General features: G+C 44.6%; 2 protein-coding genes across 5 annotated transcripts in view; both read right to left on the bottom strand.

The window, feature by feature from the left end:
• The window catches only part of RFWD3 (ring finger and WD repeat domain 3), a gene marked incomplete at its 5' end in the record, with an annotated part of 36,703 nt that extends 35,313 nt beyond the window's left edge, over positions 1–1,390 (bottom strand). Inside the window, one exon of the mRNA XM_015558799.1 lies at positions 1,385–1,390. Coding sequence (XP_015414285.1) covers positions 1,385–1,390 — 6 coding nt within the window. The remainder of the gene's footprint in view (positions 1–1,384) is intronic.
• A 2,046-nt stretch (positions 1,391–3,436) lies between these two features.
• MLKL (mixed lineage kinase domain-like) lies at positions 3,437–23,417 on the bottom strand. Of its 4 annotated transcripts, none has more exons than XM_006755764.2 (11): positions 23,005–23,417; positions 18,369–18,831; positions 13,244–13,312; positions 11,885–12,062; positions 9,713–9,810; positions 8,555–8,690; positions 8,083–8,164; positions 5,396–5,547; positions 5,138–5,187; positions 4,739–4,879; positions 3,437–3,938 (listed from the first exon to the last, which is right to left on the bottom strand). In XM_006755764.2, exons 2-11 carry the CDS (start codon positions 18,817–18,819, stop codon positions 3,895–3,897), a joined length of 1,401 nt encoding a protein of 466 aa, XP_006755827.1. In that variant the 5' UTR covers positions 18,820–18,831; positions 23,005–23,417; the 3' UTR covers positions 3,437–3,894. The 4 variants fall into 4 exon arrangements, with proteins under 4 accessions (XP_006755827.1, XP_006755829.1, XP_006755828.1 ...); XM_006755766.2 differs by having other exon boundaries at positions 13,244–13,309; XM_006755765.2 differs by having other exon boundaries at positions 18,369–18,821.
• Positions 23,418–24,248: the final 831 nt, after the last annotated feature.

The raw sequence follows: 24,248 nt of genomic DNA, 5'->3' as shown, positions 1-24,248 counted from the left end.
TCTTCTATCATTGACAGTCCCTCTAGGTTGTGGGCTGCTTGCCTGTGTTCCTGAGAAGCATCTACGGTACCAGTCTATAGAGTGTGTTTTCTTTAGTGAATTACCGGTATGTTTACCGGTAATAAACTTGCACTGTTTTATGTATATGTTTGATTACATACAGCCTTGTGACAGTTTTCCTGCATGTCATAAGCATTTGAATATAAATTAAAATGTTAAAATCAAATCTGATATTGTTTTACCTTTTATTTGGTGTGTGGAAGGTGTGTGGAAGAGGGGGTAGTCTTATACGGCGAGTATGTAACAAACTCTGTATTTTGAGTGGAAATGTTAGGGGGTCGTCTTATACGCCCAGTTGTCTTATACGCCGGCAAATACGGTAAGTTTAATATAAATGCTGAAGTGTTTTGGAATGAAGTGTACTGATATTTGAAATTTTCTTTCAAATGCATAAAAAACTAGGATGGATTAATGGATAGAGAGAGTCACAGATAGATGGATAAGTATGTGATAAACTATAGTAAATCGTTAGCTGTAGATTTTAGGTGGTTGGCATATAGTTGTCCAGAGTATAATTATACTGATTTTTCTGTGTATTTGAAAATTTTCATAAATAAATGGTGTGTGTGGGGGGGAATGAATTACAGGGCCTTGGAAGATATTCTGTGCAAAGTGAAGGACCCTGGAGATTAAGCTTTATTAGTTTCACAATAAATCCACTTCTGCCTGTAGGTCTGCCACAGTACAAATAACTAATCTATAAGGGAGAATTTTCATTGTAAGCCCTACAGTAAAGACAACAAAGGATTTTAAAGATGAAAATAGAACCTAAAGAAAAACTCTTAAAAAAAGAATAATTTTAAATGCTCAACCTGCCCACATTTATTCTACATTTTTTATTTATAAAAATCACTCAGGGCCCAGTGCACGAATTCGTGCACCTTGAAAGGAACTGTGGGCCGCAAGGCAGTGGTGGGCATAGAGGTGGGTCTTGGCCCATCCTACGCACCCCCACCTGGCCCCTCTGGCAGCAGCTCCTGGTCCCCTGTCTGCTGGCAGCCCCGCTCCTGCCGTCATCGCTCCCACATGCTGACGGCACCGGCCCCGCTCGCAACCGCGTAATAGAGGAGTGATTGGGGCCAGTGCCAGCAGTGGGTGTGAGTGGGGCTGGCACCGTCAGTGGGTGCAAGCGACGGCTGCTGCCCTGATCACCCCTCAGGAGCAGGGGGAGGTGGAGAAGCACTCAGGGGCAATCGGGGCCAACAGCCAAGCGATTGGGATTGGCGCCAGGTGCTAGCAGCGGGTACAAGCAGCAGCTCTGGCGCTGGCTGCGGGTGCAAGTGGGTCTGGCACCAGCAGTGGGTGTGAGCAGTGTCTCTGGTACCAGCAGCAGGTGCAAGTGCCAGGCGGGACTGCAGGGCGCAGGAGCAAAGAATTTTTAGTAACCACCAGAGGCTCGCTCCAATGACAGCGACTGGCAACCCACCTTGGTCTGGCGCCCCCACTCACCTGCTCTACCATCCCTCTGTGGCTAATGCCCACTATCGTCCACATGCGCCCCCTGGTGGCCAGCGCATGTCATAGCAACTGGTTATTCGGTTGTTCCGTTGTTCGGTCTATTTGCAGATTAGCCTTTTATTATATAGGACTAGAGGCCTGATGCACAAAATTCATGCAAGGGGCTTGGCCCCCACTGCTGTAGCAGCTGCCTCTGCCTTGGCCCCCGCCGCTGTGGCTTCGTCCAGAAGGTTGTCTGGAAGGATGTCTGGTCTAATTAGCATATTATGCTTTTATTATTATAGATGCTCTAGTTTTAAAAGAATAGTAAAATATACAAAAGAAATCAGCCATATCTTCCCCCCCTCCAGAGATTACTAGAATATAAGTTCCAAATTTATTTTGTTTATTGTGTTTCCTCAGTGATTGGAACAACAGCCCACACATTTGGTGTTGAATGAATTGGGATGAGTTTTGTGGGGGTTTTTTGGGGGGGGGGCAGGTATTTAGAGGTAGGGTTAGTGTATGCTATGTAAAGCATTCACCATGAGCAAAAGTATAGAATTCCAGAACAAGAGGACCAGGTTCAGGAGACACAGGTTTGAATCTAGCAGAGATTAAAATATGGGAGTTCCCAGACTAACATATTTTGTTTGTACTATATGGCATTAAAATAATTTTTGATGAGATGCCAACATTTAAAAATATGACAACTTACAGAGAAATCTGAATATCCAGCTTCTTTTGACAAATTGGAAAGCTCTGGAAACACTGAAGTGAGCAGCAGCTGTCCTGAACAATGCTCATCTGTTCACCGAACTCCGCTTCAGGCTAGCACACTCATGGGGGTTTCCTCTGAGACACTATAAGCATTAGAGTTTGCAGTATCTGGTAGAGGAACTCTGGAACTTCATATAGGAAGTAAGGTTAGGGTCAGAGATACAGGCCATGGGTACCCAAATGGGGAGTTTGTATTTTGTTCAATGGTCAAGAGGAAGACTGAACAGTGTTTGCTTAGTTACTACCATTGTGTAACAGATCATCCCAAAACTTAGTGGCTTAAGACAACAATAATTTATTTAGACCATAATTTTGTGAATGGGCAGTTTTTAAAAACAAAATGTTTTTATTGATTTCAGAGAGGAAAGGAGAGAGAGAAACATCATTGGTGAGAATCAGATTGGCTGCCTTCTGCACGCCCCCTACCGGGACCTGCAACCCGGACATGCGCCCTTGACTGGAACCGAACCTGGGACCTTTCAGTCCGCAGGCTGACGCTCTATCCACTGAGCCAAACTGGCTAGGGCTGAATGGACAGTTTGGTCTAGTTCAGCTGTGTGGTTCTTCTGGTGTTGAATGGGCCAGCTGGGTTAGGTTGTCTCTGCTCCATGTATCTCTCATTCTCCAGCATAGTAGCCCAGTTCATGTCTGGATCAGGGTCCAAGAGAGGGAGTGGAAGTATATAAGGCCTCTTGAAGCCTAGGCTTGGAATGGGCACACCATCGCTTCTACATTTTATTGGCCAAAGCCAGTCACAATACCAGCCTAGATTCAAGTAGTGGAAAAGTAGGCTTTATTTTTTTCCCCCTTTTAAAAAATCATTTTATTGTGGAAAGTTTTAAGCATATTCACCCATATGTACCGATCATCCAGATTCAACAGCTAGCAACTCATAGCTAATCTTATTTTACTTTTTTCTTTATAACTAGAGGCCTGTTGCATGAAGAGATTCAAGCAATAGGCCTTCCCTTCCCCTGCCTGCTAGCACCGGTTTTCCTCCGGCACCCAGGACCCAGGCCTTTGCTCTGGCCGGAGCCGCCTTCAGTCTTCGCTGCTCCATCCCACTCTGCCATTTTGCACCTACGTATGCAAATTAACTGCCATCTTTGTTGGGTTAATTTGCATACTCTCCTGATTGTGAGCATAGCAGAGGGACAGTCAATTTACATGTTTATTAGGTAAGATTATTTTCCCTCCCCCTGAATTATTTTAAATTAAACTCCAGATATATCATTGCATTCCATAAACCTTTCCGTTTGTAAGAGAGAGTATTTCTTTTCAATTGAAATATAATTGACATACAATAATACATTAGTTTCATGTGTAGATTCCACTTTGCCATGGGAGGAGCTGCAAAGTCAGAGTGCTAAGAGGTGTCCATACAGAGAGAGATACGTTTTTGTAAAACATCTATCACAGGTACTATCAGAGACATACTTTTGACAATATCGTTTGGAGGGGGGTGCGCTCTGCATGACTGGAACCGTTTTCTCTTTGTAACAGAGAAGTGCTGCTTCCCTGAATCCATAAATAACTTCATGCCGAGGACAGGAGAGAGAAAGATGCCCAGCTTTCGCCTCTTCCAGTTTCTTGTCCAGCGACTCCTTAGTGTCTGTTTCAATCCACAGCTTTGTAAAAGATAGACAGTTTCTCTGAGATTTCTGTGAATGAATGAGCAGAAAGTTAGACAATAAAAGGGTGCTGAGAGCCAAGCTAGAAGCACAGAGATGTTTCTACACTGCAGAACAGTGCATAAACTGCACTCCCTTTGGTCTGGCTGGATGGAGCCTAAACCACCATCTGCATTCATGCCTTAGTGATATGATGTTCCTTCTTACTTGGTCAACTTCTCAAATACACGTAGCTTCTCAAATACAAAGGAGGGGTAAACTCCCATCTTAGTCTGAATTAGTCTCAGTTTTAGATTCTCTAATGCCAGGCTGACCCTGAGTTGCAAGGGAGCCTAGAAGAGGGAAGAAGGAAAGAAGGAAGGGGGAGAGAGAGAGAGAGAGAGAGAGAGACAGAGAGAGAGAGACAGAGAGAGAGAGACAGAGAGAGAGAGAGAGAGAGAGAGAGAGAGAGAGAGAGAGAGAGAATATGAATATAGTGAATATAAGCTGGAATAATCTACCTCCCCAACCCACTTTAGACTAAACACCATCCCTTAACACAGAGTTTCTGAAGTCCTGTACTATTGATATTTGGGCTGTAGAATTCTTTGTTGTAGGAGGCTGTCCTCTGTATTGTAGGATGTTGAGTAGCATCTATCTACTAGATGCCAGTAGTATGATCTATCCCACCCATCGTCCCTGAGTTGTAACAACCAAAAAAACGTCTCTAGACATTGCCAAATGTCCCCCGAGGGGCAAAATCACCCTTGCTTCTGAACCATAAAGGAAATCTTTCACAAATGTGAACTAACACATGCGGCTCACATTGTTCGGATCAGAGAGGACCTTACCCTTAATAGAGGGCCGCCTGGAGGGCTCGTAAGCCCGACAACTATCAATGATCTCCTGCAACTGTGAAGGGCAGTCTTCACCCAGTGGCTCCTGGTGCTTGTCTTTAGCTACCAGCTGGCGGATCTTCCTAGAATCACAGCCTGGCATGGGAACAAGACGATGAGAGGCTGAAATATTGCTCTGGCACCCACACATCTCTCTGGATGAGGATTGCTGGCATCAGACTTAGGGACTTTAAGTACTGAAGAAACAAGAGCTTCCAATGACTTCAATGACCAGCCCAGGCAGTGCCCACATTGGAGAACAAAACACCCAGGACAGCACTGATAGGGAATTTCTAGTCTTCTGGAAAAGGACCCAATCCCAGCACCATCTGAGCCAGCCTTCACCCTGGTTACCTTCAAACGGGGTCTTCCCAGTGACGATTTCCCAGAGGACAATTCCAAAGCTGAAAGAAAACCGAGAAGCTGAACAATCAGAATGTTCCTGTTTTCCCACACCTCTTAGCCATTTCTAGAAACTTCAGTGAATTTTTTGATTGCCACCCAATTCCATTCAACAGAGTAGAGGTATGATGGTGTTTGGATGTGGAGTTTGACTTGGGCTTTCCTGTCCTGTTCATCTGAGTTAGAGTCTGAGCAAGAACATGAACATACCTGTATATTTCAGCTGCTATGTCATATTTATTGAACACATTTTCCAGTCTTTGAGGTGAGATATATGCTGCGGAATTGACTGTCCCTTCTTTTTTTCTCTTAGTTGTTCTGCTGATGGAAGTCTGTGTTTTGCTCAACTCAAATCCTGAAAGCTAGATGGAGCGGTGAATTAGAGATAGAAAGAAACAACACGATCTTGGGTTGGGAGTAGTGGGCAAGGGCTTGGTGCTACACATGATTGTCGGGGAGAGTCTTTTACCTTTGAAATGTATTTCCAGTGATGTCTTCTCTCTGTGTGGCTACCATACTGGCTGGCATTATGGGTTTAATTTATTATGATGTATTGACCAAGAGAAACACAAAGGGGCAAGGAGGATTACCTGAGATAATGGTTATAAAGCACTTGTAAGACTTGGTAAGTTGTAGCTGTTCTAGTATCACTGTATTAGATGCAGCACTTTCTCAGTTGAGGACTCAACTCCACTAAGTGAGGGTGGAAGAGGTGCACAGAGCTACCACATGGCTTGCTTTCTCTCAGAAGCAGTTGGAAAAATGACATAGGGCACCCTCTCTGTTGATCTGACCCTATAGAACATCCAGCCTGTTGCTTTGGATTTTACATGACAACTCTGAGTTACCCCCATTGACCCTGCCTGGCCAATGCCATGCTCTTAAAGAAGCCACAACACGATTAATGGGAGCAGATATTCTCCTTTCTCCATGTACACCTGTCATTAGTACCATCAGTGTGCAGAGGTGTGCCACCCCCAAACTTGGCTAGATATGCAAGTATAGGGGCAAGGTGAGGAAAAGGATAAGACACGTAGAGGGTTTATCCGCCACCCTTTTTAAAAAATACGTTTTCATTGACTTTTTTAGAGAGAGAGGATGGAAGAGGAATAGAGGTAGAAATATTAATGACAGAGAAACATGGATCGGCTGCCTCCTGCACACACCCCGCTGGGGATTGAGCCTGCAACCCAGGCATGTACCTGGACTGGGAATCGAACCAGTGACCTCTTGGTTCATGGGTCCACGCTCAACCACCGAGCAGCACTGGCCGGGCTCATCCCCTTTCCATTACATGTTTACTGAGCACTAACATCCTCTGACACCTGTCACCATGCTAGATACCAGAGAGCACATGGTACAGTTAGGTGGGATGAGGATCCTGAGTGATATCGTCATGGTGCTTTGGGAGCACTTATATCACACCGATGAGGAGGAACGGCAGAAAAGAACTATCTTCTGTTTGTGGGGGGCTCTCTCTGAAATTCATAATGCTGGAAGAAAGAAAGCCATGTATGGATGACAAAGAAAACATTCTTTCAGCATTTGGGAATTATGGACATTGAGTTAAACCCTTTCTCTTCCTTATTAGAATCCGACTTTTTAGCTCCATTCCCTTGGGAACCTGATAAAAGCAGACTGTCACCTATGCTCCTAAGTAATATGCTGAAGACAAAAAATGATCACTGATTGGTAAAGCTTATTGACAGGGTATGCAGACTATAAAGAGCTGATAGGGATGCTGGGCTTTGTGGTGAATCTTTTTTTTTTAAATATATTTTATTGATTTTTCACAGAGAGGAAGGGAGAGGGATAGAGAGCTAGAAACATCGATGAGAGAGGAACATCGATCAGCTGCCTCCTGCATACCTCCTACTGGAGATGTGCCCACAACCAAGGTACATGCCCTTGGCCGGAACTGAACCTGGGACCTTTCAGTCCGCAGGCTGACGCTCTACCCACCGAGCCAAACCAGTTAGGGCATGTGGTGAATCTTATAACTGACATGCCTCCATGGGGACACTTGAAGATATGCCTCAGAAGTTGTTATAATATGACTTCTGAGGGTCATGAGGCTTCTAAGGCTAGAGGACCCCACACCCACCTGAGGGGAGCCTCTTTCTCTAGCACCTGGGGCAGGGCAAAGAGAACGCCTCCTGGGTGACTGTGGGACAGCTGTGGGGACTCCACTGGAGAGAAAGATTTGACGCTGCCGTGCTGGTAAGCTACGTTTCCTGCATGATACCCTTCTAAGTGACTCCAAATGCCAAGTGTGGCCTATGCCAGTCCTGTAAGTCTGAATGCCTAGTTGGGCCTGAGAAGATCCCCTGGTGGGTATTGGGGGGATGTAGAAGTGGTGTCCAGGAATCTAAAGGGAAATGACTCTTGCCCAGCCAGTGTGGCTCAGTTGGTTGGGCCTCATCCTATGCAGCAGGAGGTGGCTGGTTCAGTTCCTGGTCAGGACACATGCCCAGGTACAGGCTCGATCCCCAATAGGGGGTGTGCAGGAGGCAGCCGATCGGTGTTTCTCTTTCATCAATGTTTCTATCTCTCTCTCTCCCTCTCCCTTCCTCTCTCTGAAATCAATAAAAACATATTTTAAAGATCATTTAGTCCCAGTCTCTTAAAAAAATAAGGGAAATGACTCTTAGCCCGTCCCTGCTAAGCAGGCGGTGAGTGAAGACAGGTATCCTAACAGCAGGCAGGATTGAGTCTGACCTATGGTGGGCACCCGGAAAGCTGTCCAGGCAGGAAAAGGGTTTTGAGTTCAGTTCTAAGGCAGAGTTAAGGCAGAGAAACAAGCAGGCACAGCTTTTCTGGGCAACAGGTGTCCCTCTCCCGGCACCAAACAGTCACCAAGGATGAACTCAAAGAGCCCCCTGGAAGGCCACACTCACCTTCACTTGGTAGTTGTTAGTTACTAGGAAGCTCTTGCTGCTGATGTTTCTGTGGAGCTCAGGGGCTTTGGAATGGTGCAGCCTGACATGACCAAAGGCAGGGAGCGTTAGTGACCTTTGCAAGACCTTCCCGGGCGGCTTGACAGTTATTACCGGAACAAGGAGGCTGGTCAGTACCGTGCCTCTCCCCCTTGTACCTCAGTTGTGGGTTCAATCCCTGGTCAGGGCGAGTGCTGGAGGCAACCCATTGATGTGTCGCTTTCACATCCATGTTTCTCTCTCTTTGTCTCTCCCCCTCCCCCTTTTTCTAAAAACCAATGGAAAAATATCCTCGGGTGAGGATTAACAACAACAAAAACTTAAGGGGAGACTATCTTGGGCTTCTGGCCTGTTCTCTCATCCTCTCGGGGATATCAGTAGGGAAGGAGGACTCATTTTGTTCTTCTCAGCATCCTTTCAACCCATATGGTACCTGTATAAGCCACTGGCTGCCCCCACGGCCAGGACGATGCGTTCAGCCAATGTGAGGTCCTTTTTCTGATCCAGCAGTTCCCGGAGGGTCCCGAGCTCACAGTACTCCATGACGATGGAGAATTGAGGTGGGGTCACTGATGGAAAGAAGATCAGCCCCACTCAGAGGTCCTGCTCTGCAGCCCATCTCCCCCCCATCTCTACAGACACAGACATCAGCGCTGCACTGCTTTTCCCCCACCCTCTCCCCATCTCACACAGTTTGCATCCTGACCTCACTGAATGGGTCAAATACCCACAGAGTTCCCATACCTCTTCTTCATAGTATTTGACATGTCGTAATTATACATTCTCTTAGTTATTTGAGTAATGTCTCCCCTACTCAAGTTCAGGTCCCAGAGGGCAGGCTCTGTTTTGTTCACACCCTCAGATGCAAGAACCGACACACAAAGAATGAGTCAGTCACCTCAGCCATCACCCAGGAGACCAGATATCACTGGAAGTTTTCCTCTAGTTGAGGGAGGCTGTAGAGAAACATCTAAAGGGGAATAAAACATTTAAGGGGGTTGCTCTGTCCCCTCTGTAGGCAAGAGCAACAATGCATAACCCACAGGAGAGACCATGCTATGAGGGAAAATGCAGCCACATTAAAAAATTAAAATGAAAAAGAATCTGACGCCTGAGGTTCTTGGTCAAGGGGCAGGTTAATTGAGTTTTTAGGTTTGATCTACACTAACGATATGAGCAAGGACAGATTCCTTGTTCTTGATAAAGGGGCAGGTTAATTGAGTCTTAGGTTTGATCTACACTAATGATGATCCAGGGTGGATGCCTTATACTGATCAGTCAGCTTTATCATGTTTTATTGCAACAAGATGCTTCCATCACTCAGGCCAGTATCTGAACAAGATCCCCAGTAGACTGGGAGAAGAGGAGGTGGCCACATTAGTGTAAATCAGCCCTCAGGATGAAGCCAAATTCAAGCCCTTGTTTCCTGAAAGGATATGGGAACCTGCATCTTGGGATGCAGAAAAACGAACACTGATCATAATAACACTGTGTAGATCCCACCCTTCCAGCTCTTCTTTAAAAATGCAATGCATTATAAGATATATGACAGACCACCAAAAGAAGGCCCAACCCCAGAAGCACTCCTTACCTGTTTCATCAATGCAAATCCCAAATATACGCAGGATGTTAGGAGAATCAAATTTCTTCATGGTTGTGACCTCATTATTGAAAACACACCTCACTGTTCTATGAGGAGGCAATGGAAAAATTAAGATTTACAATTAAGATTTACAATTAAGATTTCAAGATGGGAGGGTCCCGCTGAGAACATTTAGTGTAGGGACCATCTGTGCATGTGTGGGGGATTGTCAGCATCCTGGGGTGAGATGAGCTTGGCCACTGATGGCAGTGTTTAGCAGTAGAATTAGCATGCACGATACATGCTACAACATAGATTTACCTTGAAAAGATCATTCTAAGTGAAAGGAGTCAAAAACAACAGGCCACATATCGTATCATTCCATGTGTGCAATATCCAGAACACACACATCCATAGAAACAGAAAGTAGATTAATAGGTGTCTAGGGCTAGAGAAGGTGGGGGTAGCAGTATATGGGGAGGGACTGCTAAAGGGTCTAGGGTTTCCTTGTGGGATGATGCAAATGCCCTAAAAATCACTTTATGGCAATGGTTGTACAACTCTGTAAATATATTAAAAGCCATTAAGTTATACACTTTAAATGGGTGAATCTTATGGTATGTAAATGATGTTTCAATAAAGTTATTAAAAATACTATCCCAATCCAAATCTCAATGTGTATGTTGAGGAATGTGATATTTATGTAGCTTAGTCAACCTGAGAAACAAGAGCCAAGATGGAGGGAGTTACCTTACTAGATACTGAGAATTACTAAAAAGTCATCATAAAAACAAAACAGTGTTATTGGTGCAAAGACAAATTGACCAGTGGAATGTAATAGAGAGATTAGAGCCAGATCCATGTCTAAATAGAAACTTAACATCCAACAAATGTGGCACCACAAGTCAATGGGGAAAAACATTTACTAGCTGGTGTAGAGAAAAGGGATTCATTGTATAGATAAAAAATAAAGCTAGGCCTTACATAATATCAAAGGTGGATTCCAGGAGAATTAAAGCCTAATGTGAGAAATAAAACTCAGTTACTAGAAGAAATCTGGAATGCCTAGGGGAGTGGAAGGGCACCTCAAGAGCACAAATACATAATAAGGTAACATTTTGGTAGAATGAATAACATCGAAATTTAAGATGTCTGTTGATGGACACCACTGGCAAAATTAAAGTATAGACAATATGATGAGAGAAGACCTTTGCAATATCTCAAACTTAGAAATGATTAATTGCCACAATATACATGTTTATCTTCTACAAACGAACATGACAAAAACAGCAACCGTGACAGAAAGAAGGGCAAGATAGAGAAGTGGAAACCCACATAGCTGAAAGCCATATGAATAAATGTTCAAATTCATTAGTAAACAGAAATGCAAATCAAAATAGCGATAGGATGTTACTTTATAACCATAAAACATGAGAAAAACGAGAAGGCTGGATAACACTAAGAGTTGGTAGAGATATGTAACTCTAGAGCTCTCACACATTGCTGGAGAGAGGATAGGCACCTACAACCCATTCTAGTAGTACTTAGTCAATTTCTTATCAGCATGACCCATTGAGTCCTCTCCTGGCAACACAGCCCAAAGAAATTCCCATACAGGTCCATAAAGGGGTACTTATGGTGGCATTATTTTTGGCGGGGGAACGTTGGAAACAGGTTGGGTTCCATCACTGGAAAAATAGGTAAAATGTTGGTCTACACCGCAGACAGCAGTCAGAAGGAAAGGGCCACAAGTACAATACTAGTTCCCTGATGCTGAGTGGAAAAGGTAAGAACAGTAGGCAACAGATATATAACACGACCGCTTGTGAAAATAAAAGATGCACGCACATATAACAACAACATACATTTTACAAGAACACCTACAAACAAAACACACTTTATTGCCTGTGGAGGGGATGGGGAACTGAGAACTAGGAATGGAAGGGAATACACATTTTTAAATAACTAAACGTATGAATAAAAGAGAGAAGTTTCTAGAATTGAGGTTGGAAGACATGCACTTAAAGTCTAGGCTCTGCTCCTTAAGAGTAGAGGGCAAGTCATTTCACCCTTTGGGGCCCCATTCTCCCACCTAATGGAGACAATACGCCTCTCTCCTTGGGGAGCTTTAGAGAGGAAGTGAAATGATACATGAGATAGTAACTATACAAAAGCACTTACCCAGGGTTTCTGGTCTGGACGTTGTTGAATACTTTTATGGCCACTGGAGATTGGTAATATTTTCCTTTAAAAACTTCGCTGAACTCACTTTTCTTTAGAGAGATCCAATCAGAAAGCTCCTCCTTCTTAATCTCCTTGACTTTATATGCGAGGACCGCCTTTATTGATGTCTGTAATTCTGACCGTAGGACAGAAGGAAATAGTGAGCTGAGGAAGGTGTCCTAAGGGAAGAGGTGTCTTGGCAAACAATGTAAGTGGGAAGCCTTACGCCCTGACCCAAAGCTGGCCCTGGCGGGACCTTCTGACTCACTCAGCCTGGGGAAGAGGTTCCAGAGCCTCTGAGTGACCCGTAGAGACACAGCTGGATGGTTAACAAAAAACGTGTCATGCACTTCCTGCCCCTCTTCTTCAAGTCCTGTCTCTCCAGCCTAAACCTCCATCTCAATCCGTCTCTCTCGTTTGGGAGCCCTTCCTACTCCTACTGCCACTTGAGCTCGGCCCTTGAACATTTAGCATCTTGTTTAGTCATTTCAGCTCTAATAGTGAGATACATAGTTCAAGCTGAGTGACTCCACTGCTGGTATGTGCTCACACGACTCTCTTTCCTCTCCCTCCCTCCTACCCTGTGGCTGTGAGCTCCCCTAAGGCAGGGTCTTTCTCTGCATCTGACTTGGCTCTACGTACAAGGCTCTGGCAGCAGATACATATTGGTCAAATGAGTGATGAATGAGTATTTTAAATTTGATTTGCATTTGTTCTTGGGAATTCAGCAAAAGAAGCTTCGATACTGTCTAGAGCAGTGGTTCTCAACCTTCCTAATGCCGCGACCCTTTAATATAATTCCTCATGTTGTGGTGACCCCCCACCATAAAATTATTTTCGTTGCTACTTCATAGCTGTAATTTTGCTACCGTTATGAATCGTAATGTAAATATCTGATATGCAGGGTGTATTTTCATTGTTACAAATGGAACATAATTAAAGCCTAGTGATTAATCACAAAAACAATATGTAATTATATATGTGTTTTCCAATGGTCTTAGGCGACCCCTGTGAAAGGGTCGTTCGACCCCCAAAGGGGTCTCGACCCACAGGTTGAGAACCGCTGATCTAGAGGCAGTTGTCAGCGCTTAGGCCGGTACTAGAAGGTACCTTGGGGATTAAGAAGTTCCCTTCAAATGCTACTCCATGGACAGAAGCCTGGGCTAAGTTATGAGCACATCCGCAAACCTGTGGGCTGTTTCCAACCATCCAGCCTAGAAAATGGGCAGTAGTGGGGTGGGGGAAGACTGGAGTTCCTACTGAACAAATGACTTTGGTTTGGGGGCAGTCAGAAGCAGCAGGTCACAGGTAACTCACGGCGCCTCATGATTTCTTCCACTTCATTTTTCCCTTTCTCCACTAAAGCTTCGATAATTTCACTTTCTGCTGGAAAAAAGAGTGGCAAATACTCAAAAATAGAAATGCGAATTAAAAGCACACCGAGGTCCCATTTTCTTTAACTTATCATATTCATTGCAGTAGGGATTACTACTACTGCTCACGAATATTCATCTTTCTACTTCTTTTTTTTTTAAAATACATTTTATTGATTTTTTACAGAGAGGAAGGGACAGGGATAGAGTGTTAGAAACATCGATCAGCTCTGCCTCCTGCACACCCCCCACTAGGGATGTGCCTGCAACCAAGGTACATGCCCTTGACCAGAATCGAACCTGGGACCCTTGAGTCTGCAGGCCGACGCTCTATCCACTGAGCCAAACTGGTTAGGGCTTGTCTTTCTACTTCTAAGCACATAGTGAATGCCTTGAAGCATGGCCGTGTCACTTGTTTTGACTGAGAAATGAAGTGAAAGAAATGCGAAGGAAGTTTGTGTCAATGCGAAAGTGCCATAACCTTGAAAGTTCCTGAAAAGGACAGCTGCTACCTCGGAGTCTCCTGGACTTTGCCTAAATAAGAAATAAAGTTTTCTTTCTGTGAGGCACTGTTGTGTAGTTTGTTTTTTACACCATAGCATAATCTCATCTATCATTATTTATATAATCAGAAATACATTTAAAAACTGATAGGACCAAAAACAGACAAACAAACAAACAAAAACCCTGATAGGACCTTCAGTGCTAAAGCTAATGAAGAAAAGTGTGGAGAAACACAATCTCATACATAGTTGGTAGGAATGATAGTGCTCTAACCTCTGTAGAGGACAATCTGGCAATCTCTATCAAAATTTTAAGTGCCGGGGGAGGGGAGGAGGCTGGGGACAACTGTAAAAAAAAAAAAAAAAAGTAAAGTGCTCATACTCTATGACCTACTTATAAGAATTGTTCCTAAAGATATCCTGAAATATATGCAAAGATGCTTAAGGCAGGACTAACAATTGTGAAAAACTGGACACAGCTCAAATGTCCATCAATAGGGAGTTGTTTAAATACATCTGGCCCACCCTAATTGGTTTGGCTCAGTGGATAGAGCGTCGGCCTGCGGACTGAAAGGTCCCAGGTTCGATTCCGGCCAAGGGCATGTACCTTGGTTGCGGGCAACATCCCCAGTAGGGGGTGTGCAGGAGGCAGCTGATTGATGTTTCTCTCTCTCTCATCAATGTTTCTAATTCTCTATCCCTCTCCCTTCCTCTCTGTAAAAAGTATCAATAAAATATATTTTAAAATAAATGAATGAATGAATGAATGAATAAATAAATAAATCTGGCCCATGTATACCAATGAATACGAGGCAACTCTATGAAAACTAATATGGATGAATATTAAGATTTAATGAGGCCAAAACCGGTTTGGCTCAGTGGATAGAGCGTCAGCCTGCGGACTGGAAGGTCCCGGGTTCGATTCCAGTCAAGGGCATGTACCTGGGTTGCGGGCACATCCCCAGTAGGAGATGTGCAGGAGGCAGCTGGTCGATGTTTCTCTCATCGATGTTTCTGGCTCTCTATCTCTCTCCCTTCCTCTCTGTAAAAAATCAATAAAATATATTTAAAAAAAAGATTTAATGAGAAAAGCAAGAAGCAGAACAGTGTGTTTAGGATGCTATTGATAGTGTAACAATGATAAAAATAAATCTATATCCTTAAATATCTGGAAGGCTATTCAACGAACTGGTAAAGAAGATTATATCTGGGAAGGAAACAGTTCCTTTGAGGTCAAGGGTGAGAAGGACATTTACTTCTCATGCTGGGCCCTTTTTGTACCTTGTGAATGTATTACTTGATAAAAGCGTTTTTAAAAACTGAAAGCCTCACTCATTTATGAATAATAAAGACCATTATAAACTGATGAACAAAAATAGATACAGAGGCAGAGCAGCATTAAACAGACTGTCAAACTACAGCAGGAAGGCTGGGAGGGTTGTGGGGGCGGCGGGTAAGAGATCAACCAAAGGACTTGTGTGCATGCATATAAGCATAACCAATGGACATAAGACACTGGGGGGTAAGGGAGGCTGGGGGAAAGTCAAGGGAGAAAAAAAAGGAGACAAATGTACTACTCTTTGTAATATTTTAAGCAATAAAAAACAAACAAACTGAAAAGCAAGAGCAGAAAGTAAATCCTGTCCTCCAAGTTGATGACACCAACATGCCCCCTACCTTTCCCAGGAAGTGAGCCAATGAGTGCTGAAGATTAGGAAGGCTGGGTCCAGTCCTGTCTTTCAGCTGGGTTGGCCCCTGCACACACCTCTTTCCCCTGGCCCCCAACCCCTGATTCTGTTTCTCTTTGTTGGGTGTTTGGTTGGAGGATTGCAGGTGTCTCACTTTCCCTCGTCCAGAAAAGAACCCATTTTGCCCACAGGTCTCTTCTGGCGCAGTTTGTACTGGTTGAGTGTCCCCTGCTGACCTGATTGGGGATGGACCACCTTCCACATCAAGGTGGCAGAACAGTTATTTTGCTGGTCTCCAGTGCCCAGAAGGTTCATTCAAATGTCCTTTATCCTCTCCTCACTTCCTCTCTCTCCACCCACAATCCTTACAAAAGGGAAGAGTTTAGAATTCCTATCACCAGGATCTGCAAAGGGGTAAAGAGGCCACATTTGTTTCCATCCTTCTGCTCTGTTCCCTCTTCTGGTGGCCCTGACCCCACTGTCTCCCCTATTCCAACCTAGCCCACGTTTCATCCCTAAGGCCTTGTCCTCCACTAAAGTCCACCAAGTTCAAGGGCCACTCTAGTTCAAGCCACCATCATCTTTTACCTAGTCTCAAAGTGGCTCTTAACTAGGCTCACATTTCCACTCTTGCCCTCTGGGGTATGTTGAATGATTGGTCCCAATTCTTCACTCCTATGTAATCGTCTTATACATCCACACCACTATAGCTTCATAGTGGGCACACTGTATTTCCCTGTCCCTTCATGTTGGGCTTGGCTATATCAATGGCTTTGAATATTAGTGGACAAAAGTAGAGTGGACAAGGTGCTGGTACTGTGGAGCTTGCCTTCTTGCAATTCTGCCAAAAGAACATTCTCCAAGTACTCACTGCTCCTACAACCTTGGCTACAGAATGAGACACGTTAAACAGACCCAAATTAGACATGCTGCCTGGAGCCCAGCCCAGCCAAGACCTCTGAGATCAGAAGAATCCCAAATGGACCCACAGATCTGTGAGTAGGAGAAGGAATCCTTGAAACATATTGTTTCAAGCCTCTGAGTTTTGGGGTGGTTTGTTATTGCAGTATTAGTATAGCAACTGACTAATACGTATTATTACAGTCTATCGCCACATGGCAGCCCAAGTGATGTTCTTTAATACAAGTCAAATCATGACAGGCCCACATTTAAGACCTCCCCTTCCTGGCTCCTATGACTCAGAATAAAATCTACATTTCTTTTCATGCCTTCATGGCCCTGTATGACCTTGCTCCTGTATCTTCCGGCCTCCTTCTCCACATCCATCTCATACTACTCTCTCTTCCATGTCTACCCCACCAAAGCCATCCTGCCTTCTGGTTGTTCATTCTGGTTGTTCCATTTATTCCCCATCTCAGGGCTTCTGCATCTCCTGTTTTCTCTGCTGGGAATGCTCCTCTCCCTCATCTTCATATGGCTTGCTCCTTCTCATTATTCAAGGCGTCCATTCCAATACCACCGGTTAGAGAAGTTTTCCCTGAACACTCAGTCTGCACCCGCTGTCACTTTCTATTCCATTGCCCTGCTTATGGCTTTCATTGCTTTTAATATATTTTATTGATTTTTTACAGAGAGGAAGGGAGAGAGATAGAGAGTTAGAAACATCGATGAGAGAGAGACATCGATCAGCTGCCTCCTGCACATCTCCCACTGGGGATGTGCCCGCAACCCAGGCACACGCCCCTGACCGGAATCGAACCTGGGACCTTTCAGTCCGCAGGCCGACGCTCTATCCACTGAGCCAAACCGGTTTCGGCGGCTTTCATTGCTTTTAAATAAAATGACTTAGACCTCTATCTGCAGACTTTATGTTTCAAGGGGGCAGAGATTTTGTCTATTTTTCTCTGTGTTATGTCTCAGAAACGTAGAACACTAGCTGGCATACAGTAGGTACAGTTGTGTGCTTCATAATGTTGAGGTCAGCGATGGACTGCATATATAATGGTGGGCCATAAGCTTATAATGGAGCTGAAAAATTCCTATCACCGAGTGATGTCCCACAGTGATGACTTAGGTGTTTGTGGTGATGCTGGTCTCAGCAAACCTACTATCTTGCTAGTCATATAAAAGTATAGCACATACAATTATGTACAGTACATAATACTTGATAATAAGTGACTAGGTTACTGGGTTATGTATTTACTATACTATCCTTTTTATTGTCATTTTAGAGTGTACTCTTTCTACTTATAAAAAAAGTTTACTGTAAAACCGTATGCAATATTATGCCAGCAGCAACCTCATATATCTCGTGTTTACTATGTCTCCTGATTGCATTATATTCTCTTGACTTAATCTTTTGTTGGTTTGTACAGTTGAATGTTGTACAGGCTTGTGGCCTAGGAGCAATAGGTTATAACGTATAGCCCAGGTGTGTAGTAGGCTAGACAATCTAGGTTTGTGAAGTGTACTCTGATGTTCCCACATCGCTGAAATCGCCGAATGACACATTTCTTTGAATGTATCCCTGCCATTAAGAGGCACGTGACTATACTCAATTCATGTTTGCTTAGTTAATTAGTTAGTTCTTCCTCCTGATAATTTACATATTAACAGAAGGTCCTGGAAAAAGTAAGGCTGGAAGGAATTAGCTTCTGGAATTCTAGGTATTACATCAAAGAGAATGAAGAAGCAAAGAAGACATTAGTATCAACACCCCCAACCTCTCTCCTACTCTGGCTTGCCCAAATTTCACCAGGTTCCCCGCACCCCCGCCATATCTGGGCCCATGGATGTTAGGAGTTCTGAGTCACATGAATGACATCTGCTCACACCTCGTCAGCCTTCCTGCTTCTCTGGTAAATCAAAACGAGATTAAAATGCCCCCGTTTACTCCCCATGACAAAAGAAGCCTTACCAGTTAGATTCTGGAAAGCTCGCCAATCTTCCTCTGCATCCTGCTGATCCTCTTGTTTCCAGTCTTCTTTGCTGATGCTTGAAATAGACACCCCCTGATACACCTGAAGCGCCAGTGAGAGCTCCTGGTGGACATCAGTCAGCCTATTGTTCACATCTGTAAAGAGTTCTTTGTTCTTCCCTGATTTTAGAAACTTATGGAGAAAGGGCTTATCGCTAAACTTATCTATCTTCTTCTTGGCTTCCTCGAGGGCAGCCTGGAAATTGTTCAGGGCAGTGATGATCCCAGGGGACAGATTCTCCTCTCCTCGGGCCTGGAGCTCTTGCAGAGGCTGCAGCAGGCCGTGGATGCGATTCCTTAGACGTTTGTACTGTCCCTCGCAGTGTTGCATCTTTTCACATAGTTGGTACACATACTGGGCCGCGGAGATGACGTTCTTCAATATATCCATACCTGGAAGAAACTGGATGCAACCTGTTCAAGTCCCAGAAATCTCCTGCATATTTACGACTGGGCTACAGGAACCTCCGGGGTGTCTGTGATTTAAATGGCTGAAGAATTCTCCCCACAATTTCATATAAGCTAGAGATGGCTTGACGTCCACCAACATCTGTTCTGCCCTTCCATAATAACAGAGCTGTGGCTGGGAAGTGTCGGCTCACCTAGGACTATATCTCCCAGCCTTCCTTGAGGCTTGATGTGGCCATAGGACTAGTTCTCGCCAATGGGGTGTGAGTGGATATGATATGTGCCACTTTGGGTTGAGGCGGGTTTGACTCCTCTACACACTATCAGCTGGATGCATAGGATGACACAGCCCTAGGGGTGTTGGAGTCCCGAGAAAGAAGGTAGAGTCTCAAGAAGGAAGAATCCTGGATCCCCGATTCATCACTTAGAGGAGGGCTGCTCACAGACCTGGACCATCTGCCATGGACTGTTAAGTGAATGAGGAATAAACTTCTATTGTGTTTGAGCCATTATATTTTGGTGTCTGGTCATTATATCAGTTTAGCCTATTCTAACAAAAATATCCTGCCAAAGTATAGGGGTGACGATAGGATGGTGGGTTGGAAAGCTCAGGCCCTGTCTAAAGAAGGCAAGGGTTAGCCAGCAAGGATAAATGATCCAGTGGTGGAAGATCTTCCAGTTTTGAAAGAGTAGACAGAGCCCTAACCGGTTTGGCTCAGTGGATAGAGCGTCGGCTTGCAGACTGAAGGGTCCCAGGTTCGATTCCAGCCAAGGGCATGTACCTTGGTTGTGGGCACATCCCCAGTAGGGGGTGTGCAGGAGGCAGCTGATCAATGTTTCTCTCTCATCGATGTTTCTAACTCTCTATCCCTCTCCCTTCCTCTCTGTAAAAAATCAATGAAATATATTTTTTAAAAAAGAAAAAAAGAGCAGACAGAAATCTGGATTTTTATGTTAAATCTCTCAATGTAAAATCTTGCAACCAACCCTGGCCAGGTAGCTCAGTTGGTTAGATCGTCGTGCCAATACATCAAGTTGCAGGTTCGATCTCCTGGCAGGGCACATACAAGAAGCAACCAATGAATGCATAAATAAGCCTCTCTGTAAAACAAAAAAAAATCAATAAAATTAAAAAAATATATAAAATCTTGCAACCAAGTAAAAAAAATGTGCAGTCCAACTGTGTGGGTCAAATAAAACATGTCTGACAACTGGATATTACCCATGAAGCCCCAATTTGCAACCTTGGCCACAGTTGGCCAAGGATACTCAGGATTGTAACAGAACTTGGCTTCTGTCAATCTCAGCTTTTCGTTTCTATCTCTTTTCCCAATGCTTGAGCATCCCTGTCTCCCTAGTGCTCGTCCCCAGCTCTCTCTGCTGCGTTTTTAGAAAGCTGTACATTTGTTATAGCCTACCCATTGTCTATGCACCCATGACTTCATTATGTAAGTGCCACTCCCTCAGAGGCATTTGCACTAAAGACTCAGGGGTTTCCCAGGAACAAAGGAATCGTGGTGAACATCGGTGTTGCCCTCACAGCACCCATTTTCCTACCTCCTATTACTGCCCAGATTTTAAGTGGCTATTGTTCCTCCCCCATTCAGCAATGAGTGTGTAGGGAGCTGGCCCCTCTTGTGGTTCTAGAGGTGAAACCTGATGTATCTAAGCCAGTGGTTCTCAACCAAAGGAGATTTTGCCTCCAGAGGACTTCTGGCAATGTGATTGCTACTTACATCTGGTGGGTAGATGTTAAGGTGCTATAATGCATAGAACAACCCCTCCACAGCAAAGAATTATCCAGCCCAAAAGGTCAATAGTGCTGGGGCTGAGAAAATGTGATCTAAGCCATCAGATAATTCCTAATAGCCTTTCACAGAGATTGATTCAAAATTGGGCACGAGGGCGAACTTGAGTGGAGGGGAATGGTTGCCGGGGAGATTCCTGGATCCCCTAAGACAGCCCAGGAAGCCAGCTTCTAACTCTTAATTTCTCTTCCCCTCCCTCTCTCTTTCAACTGAATATGGGTGAATGAGTGAGAAAGCATGGAGCCCCAATCCTAAAGCCTTGGGATGAGCAACCTACAAATGACAGAATGCAAAGAAAAGGAAAGAAAACGCAAAGGTTTGAACTGACCCTGAAGTCTACCCCATTTCTCAATTACATGTTTCATGAACCAATGACCTTTCTTATTATTTAAGCCAGTTTGAAGCATGCTTGCTGTACTTGTAACTAAAGGCAACCTGTTTCAGTAATGAGTGATGATAATGACAATGATCACAAATCTCCCTATTCAGTTAGTATATGCTACGAACTTTGGAACCATGAGTTCACTGTTTTATAGTTGGAGATACTTAGGCTCGGGGAAGTTGCACTTAAATAAGTACAAAACCGTAGTAACGGTTTCCAAAGTACTTTTAAACATTTACTCTCAGCAGCTCCATGAAATAGGTGGGACACCTATTATCACCATGTTAAAGATCAGATAACAGTTTGGAGAACTGCATTGGCTTGACACCCAAATCTGGCTTTAAAGTGATGAGTGAAAAACTAGCGGAAGTGAAACCAACTGAGCAACCCGTGGGTACACTTTTGTTTTTCTTGCCTTAAAGTTATATGGACCTGGCAAGGGAAGTGACAGGTATTAAGGCATGTCTAAAAAGACTCAGTGGATTGCATACTACCCAGCTACTCCCAGTTGCTAAGCAAATGCCTTCAAAGCCATTTCTTGGCACCCATGAGGGCAATGAGCTTTATACTTTTCTCTGGTCCAGATGTGAAAGTGTTGCTCAAGGAATCTTGCAGATTTCAGTTTCATAGCTTCAAGCTCCAATTATCCTATTACCAGCTTCATAAAAAAGCTGTATCTCCACAATAATTAATCAGAAAAGATAATGGGGCTGAAACCGGTTTGGCTCAGTGGATAGAGCGTTGGCCTGCGGACTGAAGGGTCTCAGGTTCGATTCCGGTCAAGGGCATGTACCTGGGTTGCGGGCACATCCCCAGTGGGAGATGGTGCAGGAGGCAGCGGATCCATGTTTCTCTCTCATTGATGTTTCTAGCTCTCTATCTCTCTCCCTTCCTCTCTGTAAAAAAATCCATAAAATATATTTAAAAAAAAGATAATGGGGAAATACCCCACTCATAAAAGTGACAATTTAAAAAATACATTTTACAGAAATGATGATGTGGTATGAAGAAAATCACACAAAACAAAGCTTAAAAAAATGGAGAGAACTGTTATATCTCTGGCTGTGAAGATTAAAAATGACAAGCCAGACAATCCTTCCCCAATTTAGACCCAATTTAAAGCAATTCCAATAAACCTCCCAATGGTATAGTTTCGTATTGAAACAAAATGATCCTAAAGTTAATTTCAAAGAGGAAATTGGTAGGAATAACCAGATTTTTAAAAACAAATAAATAAGAGGACTTACCTATAAGATACAAATCTATTAAAAACTGCAATAACTGAAACTGCTTAGGGCTTATTAACTATTGATAAAGATATCAAAAGGATAAGAGGGAATAGAAGTATACATACTTTTGACTCAACAGTGTGAATTTCTAGGAACTTATGCTGTAGAAAAGCTTGTATGTGTATAGAAAGATATATACTAAGATGTTCATTGCAGTGCTATTTATAATATGGAAAAGCTGCTAACAAGGAGAGGGAAAATTTACTATTTTTAAAAGTGAAAAAATCTTTAAGTGGCATAACAATATAAATCCATAAGTAACCTAATGGCATTTCCTTTTCTCCTCAAAATAAATAAAATAAAAAAGAGGTATCAGACATCCTTTCCTGATGAGAGCATTATCACTCAGTAGGCTACTTAGGCAATTTACCCCACAGACAGCCTGGAGTTCCACCGTCTACTAGGTCTTCTTGGACGGCGCCTCTGAGCGGGTTCCCAGGCCCCTCCGACCCCCATCCATGCCGCCTCTTCTTTGGCAGAAGGCAGTGAGTCATTCAGAGACCCGCGCGCGGGAAGCTCTACCATCAGAGCGCAGGAAATGAAACTAACCCGGCCCTGAGTTCGGGAAATCGAACAGTGGGCCACCCCACCCTCCGTTACTCCCCCATCTCCCCTCCCGGCCCAGGGACCCCACCGCAGCCCCCTGGCCCCGCAAGGCGGACCGCGCCCGGAGACCACACCAGACTCACCCTTGTCCCTCCCGAAGGCGTCCGCTCTGCCCGGTGCACAGTCCAGGAGGCCCGCTCCAGCCAAGCAGAGGCTGCCTGTGCCCAGCGGAGAAGTCTGAAATATATTTTTTACAGGGGCGTCCCGAGTCCCTGTGCCCGCTTCCCTCGGGGCTCCGCGCTCTGCGCTCCCGCTCCCTCTTCCCGCCGCAGGACTGTCTGTCGTTGGGGTTGGGGTTGGGGTTGTGCCTGAACCGTTCGGTCCTGCGCCCTCCAGAGGCCACCGCCCCGGGGCTGGCACCTGGGCAGTGAAGTCTGACCAGTCCGGAAGCTTTTCAAGTCTGAGCCCACGCCTCAGGTGCCCTGGATCCTAGAGCCCCTTTCTAGAAAGTTCAGAGCGGAGTCTCCTCCCTTCCTCCTGGCAGTTTCCTCCTGCGCTTTCCACCCTCCCCCTCCTTCCTGCATTCACTCGGTAACTATTTCTAGAACACACTAAGTCCTCACTTAAGGCTCCCTGTAGGTTCTTGGGCTGACTTTAAGGGGAACCTCAGATGAGGAAACCAATTTGACCATAGGCTACATGGTATGCACAAGAGTTAAGTTTCTACAGCATATTTCTGGTCACAAAAACATCACCAAACTTCTAATAAACACCCCAAACACTTTACAGTAAACATTGGAAAAAATGTGAACTCCATGTACATGTAAGAAAGACTAAAAAAAACCAGATAGGATTGTATTTTCCAACCTGCTCATCCCAGTTCAGGGCTGGGTGGCTGAAGCCTCTCCCTGCAGCTCAGGGCGCTAAGTAGGACCCACCTGGACAGGATGCCAGGAAGTGCTTTCATCACACACACACACACACACACACCACTCACTCAGAGGGGGACAACTAGACTCACCAACTCACCTCACGGGCACATCTTTGGGATGTGGGAGGAAACTGGAGACCCCAGAGAAAAGCCCTGCAGACCTGGGGAGACGGTGCAAACTCCACACAGACAGTGGCCCCGGCTGCAAAGTGTTTTCTTTTTCTTTTCTTCACATCCATGTTATAACAAAACCACATCGAACAAGTCTATGTTATTTGAGGATCTGCTGTTTTCACTGGTGACAGGCCCTCTGCCTGGGGCTGGGGATTCAGGAAGGAATATAGTGTCCCAGAGAGGTACTGTAACTAGGACACAGGATGCAGAAAGAGCACTTCACAAGACTTAACACTCCTTCGTGACCAAACGCTCAACAAACTAGGAGCAGGAGGAAACTGT

This window comes from Myotis davidii, unplaced genomic scaffold, assembly GCF_000327345.1.
Source record: "Myotis davidii unplaced genomic scaffold, ASM32734v1 scaffold453, whole genome shotgun sequence".
NCBI classification, from domain to species: domain Eukaryota; kingdom Metazoa; phylum Chordata; class Mammalia; order Chiroptera; family Vespertilionidae; genus Myotis; species Myotis davidii.
This window is presented reverse-complemented; position numbering and strand designations above follow the sequence as displayed.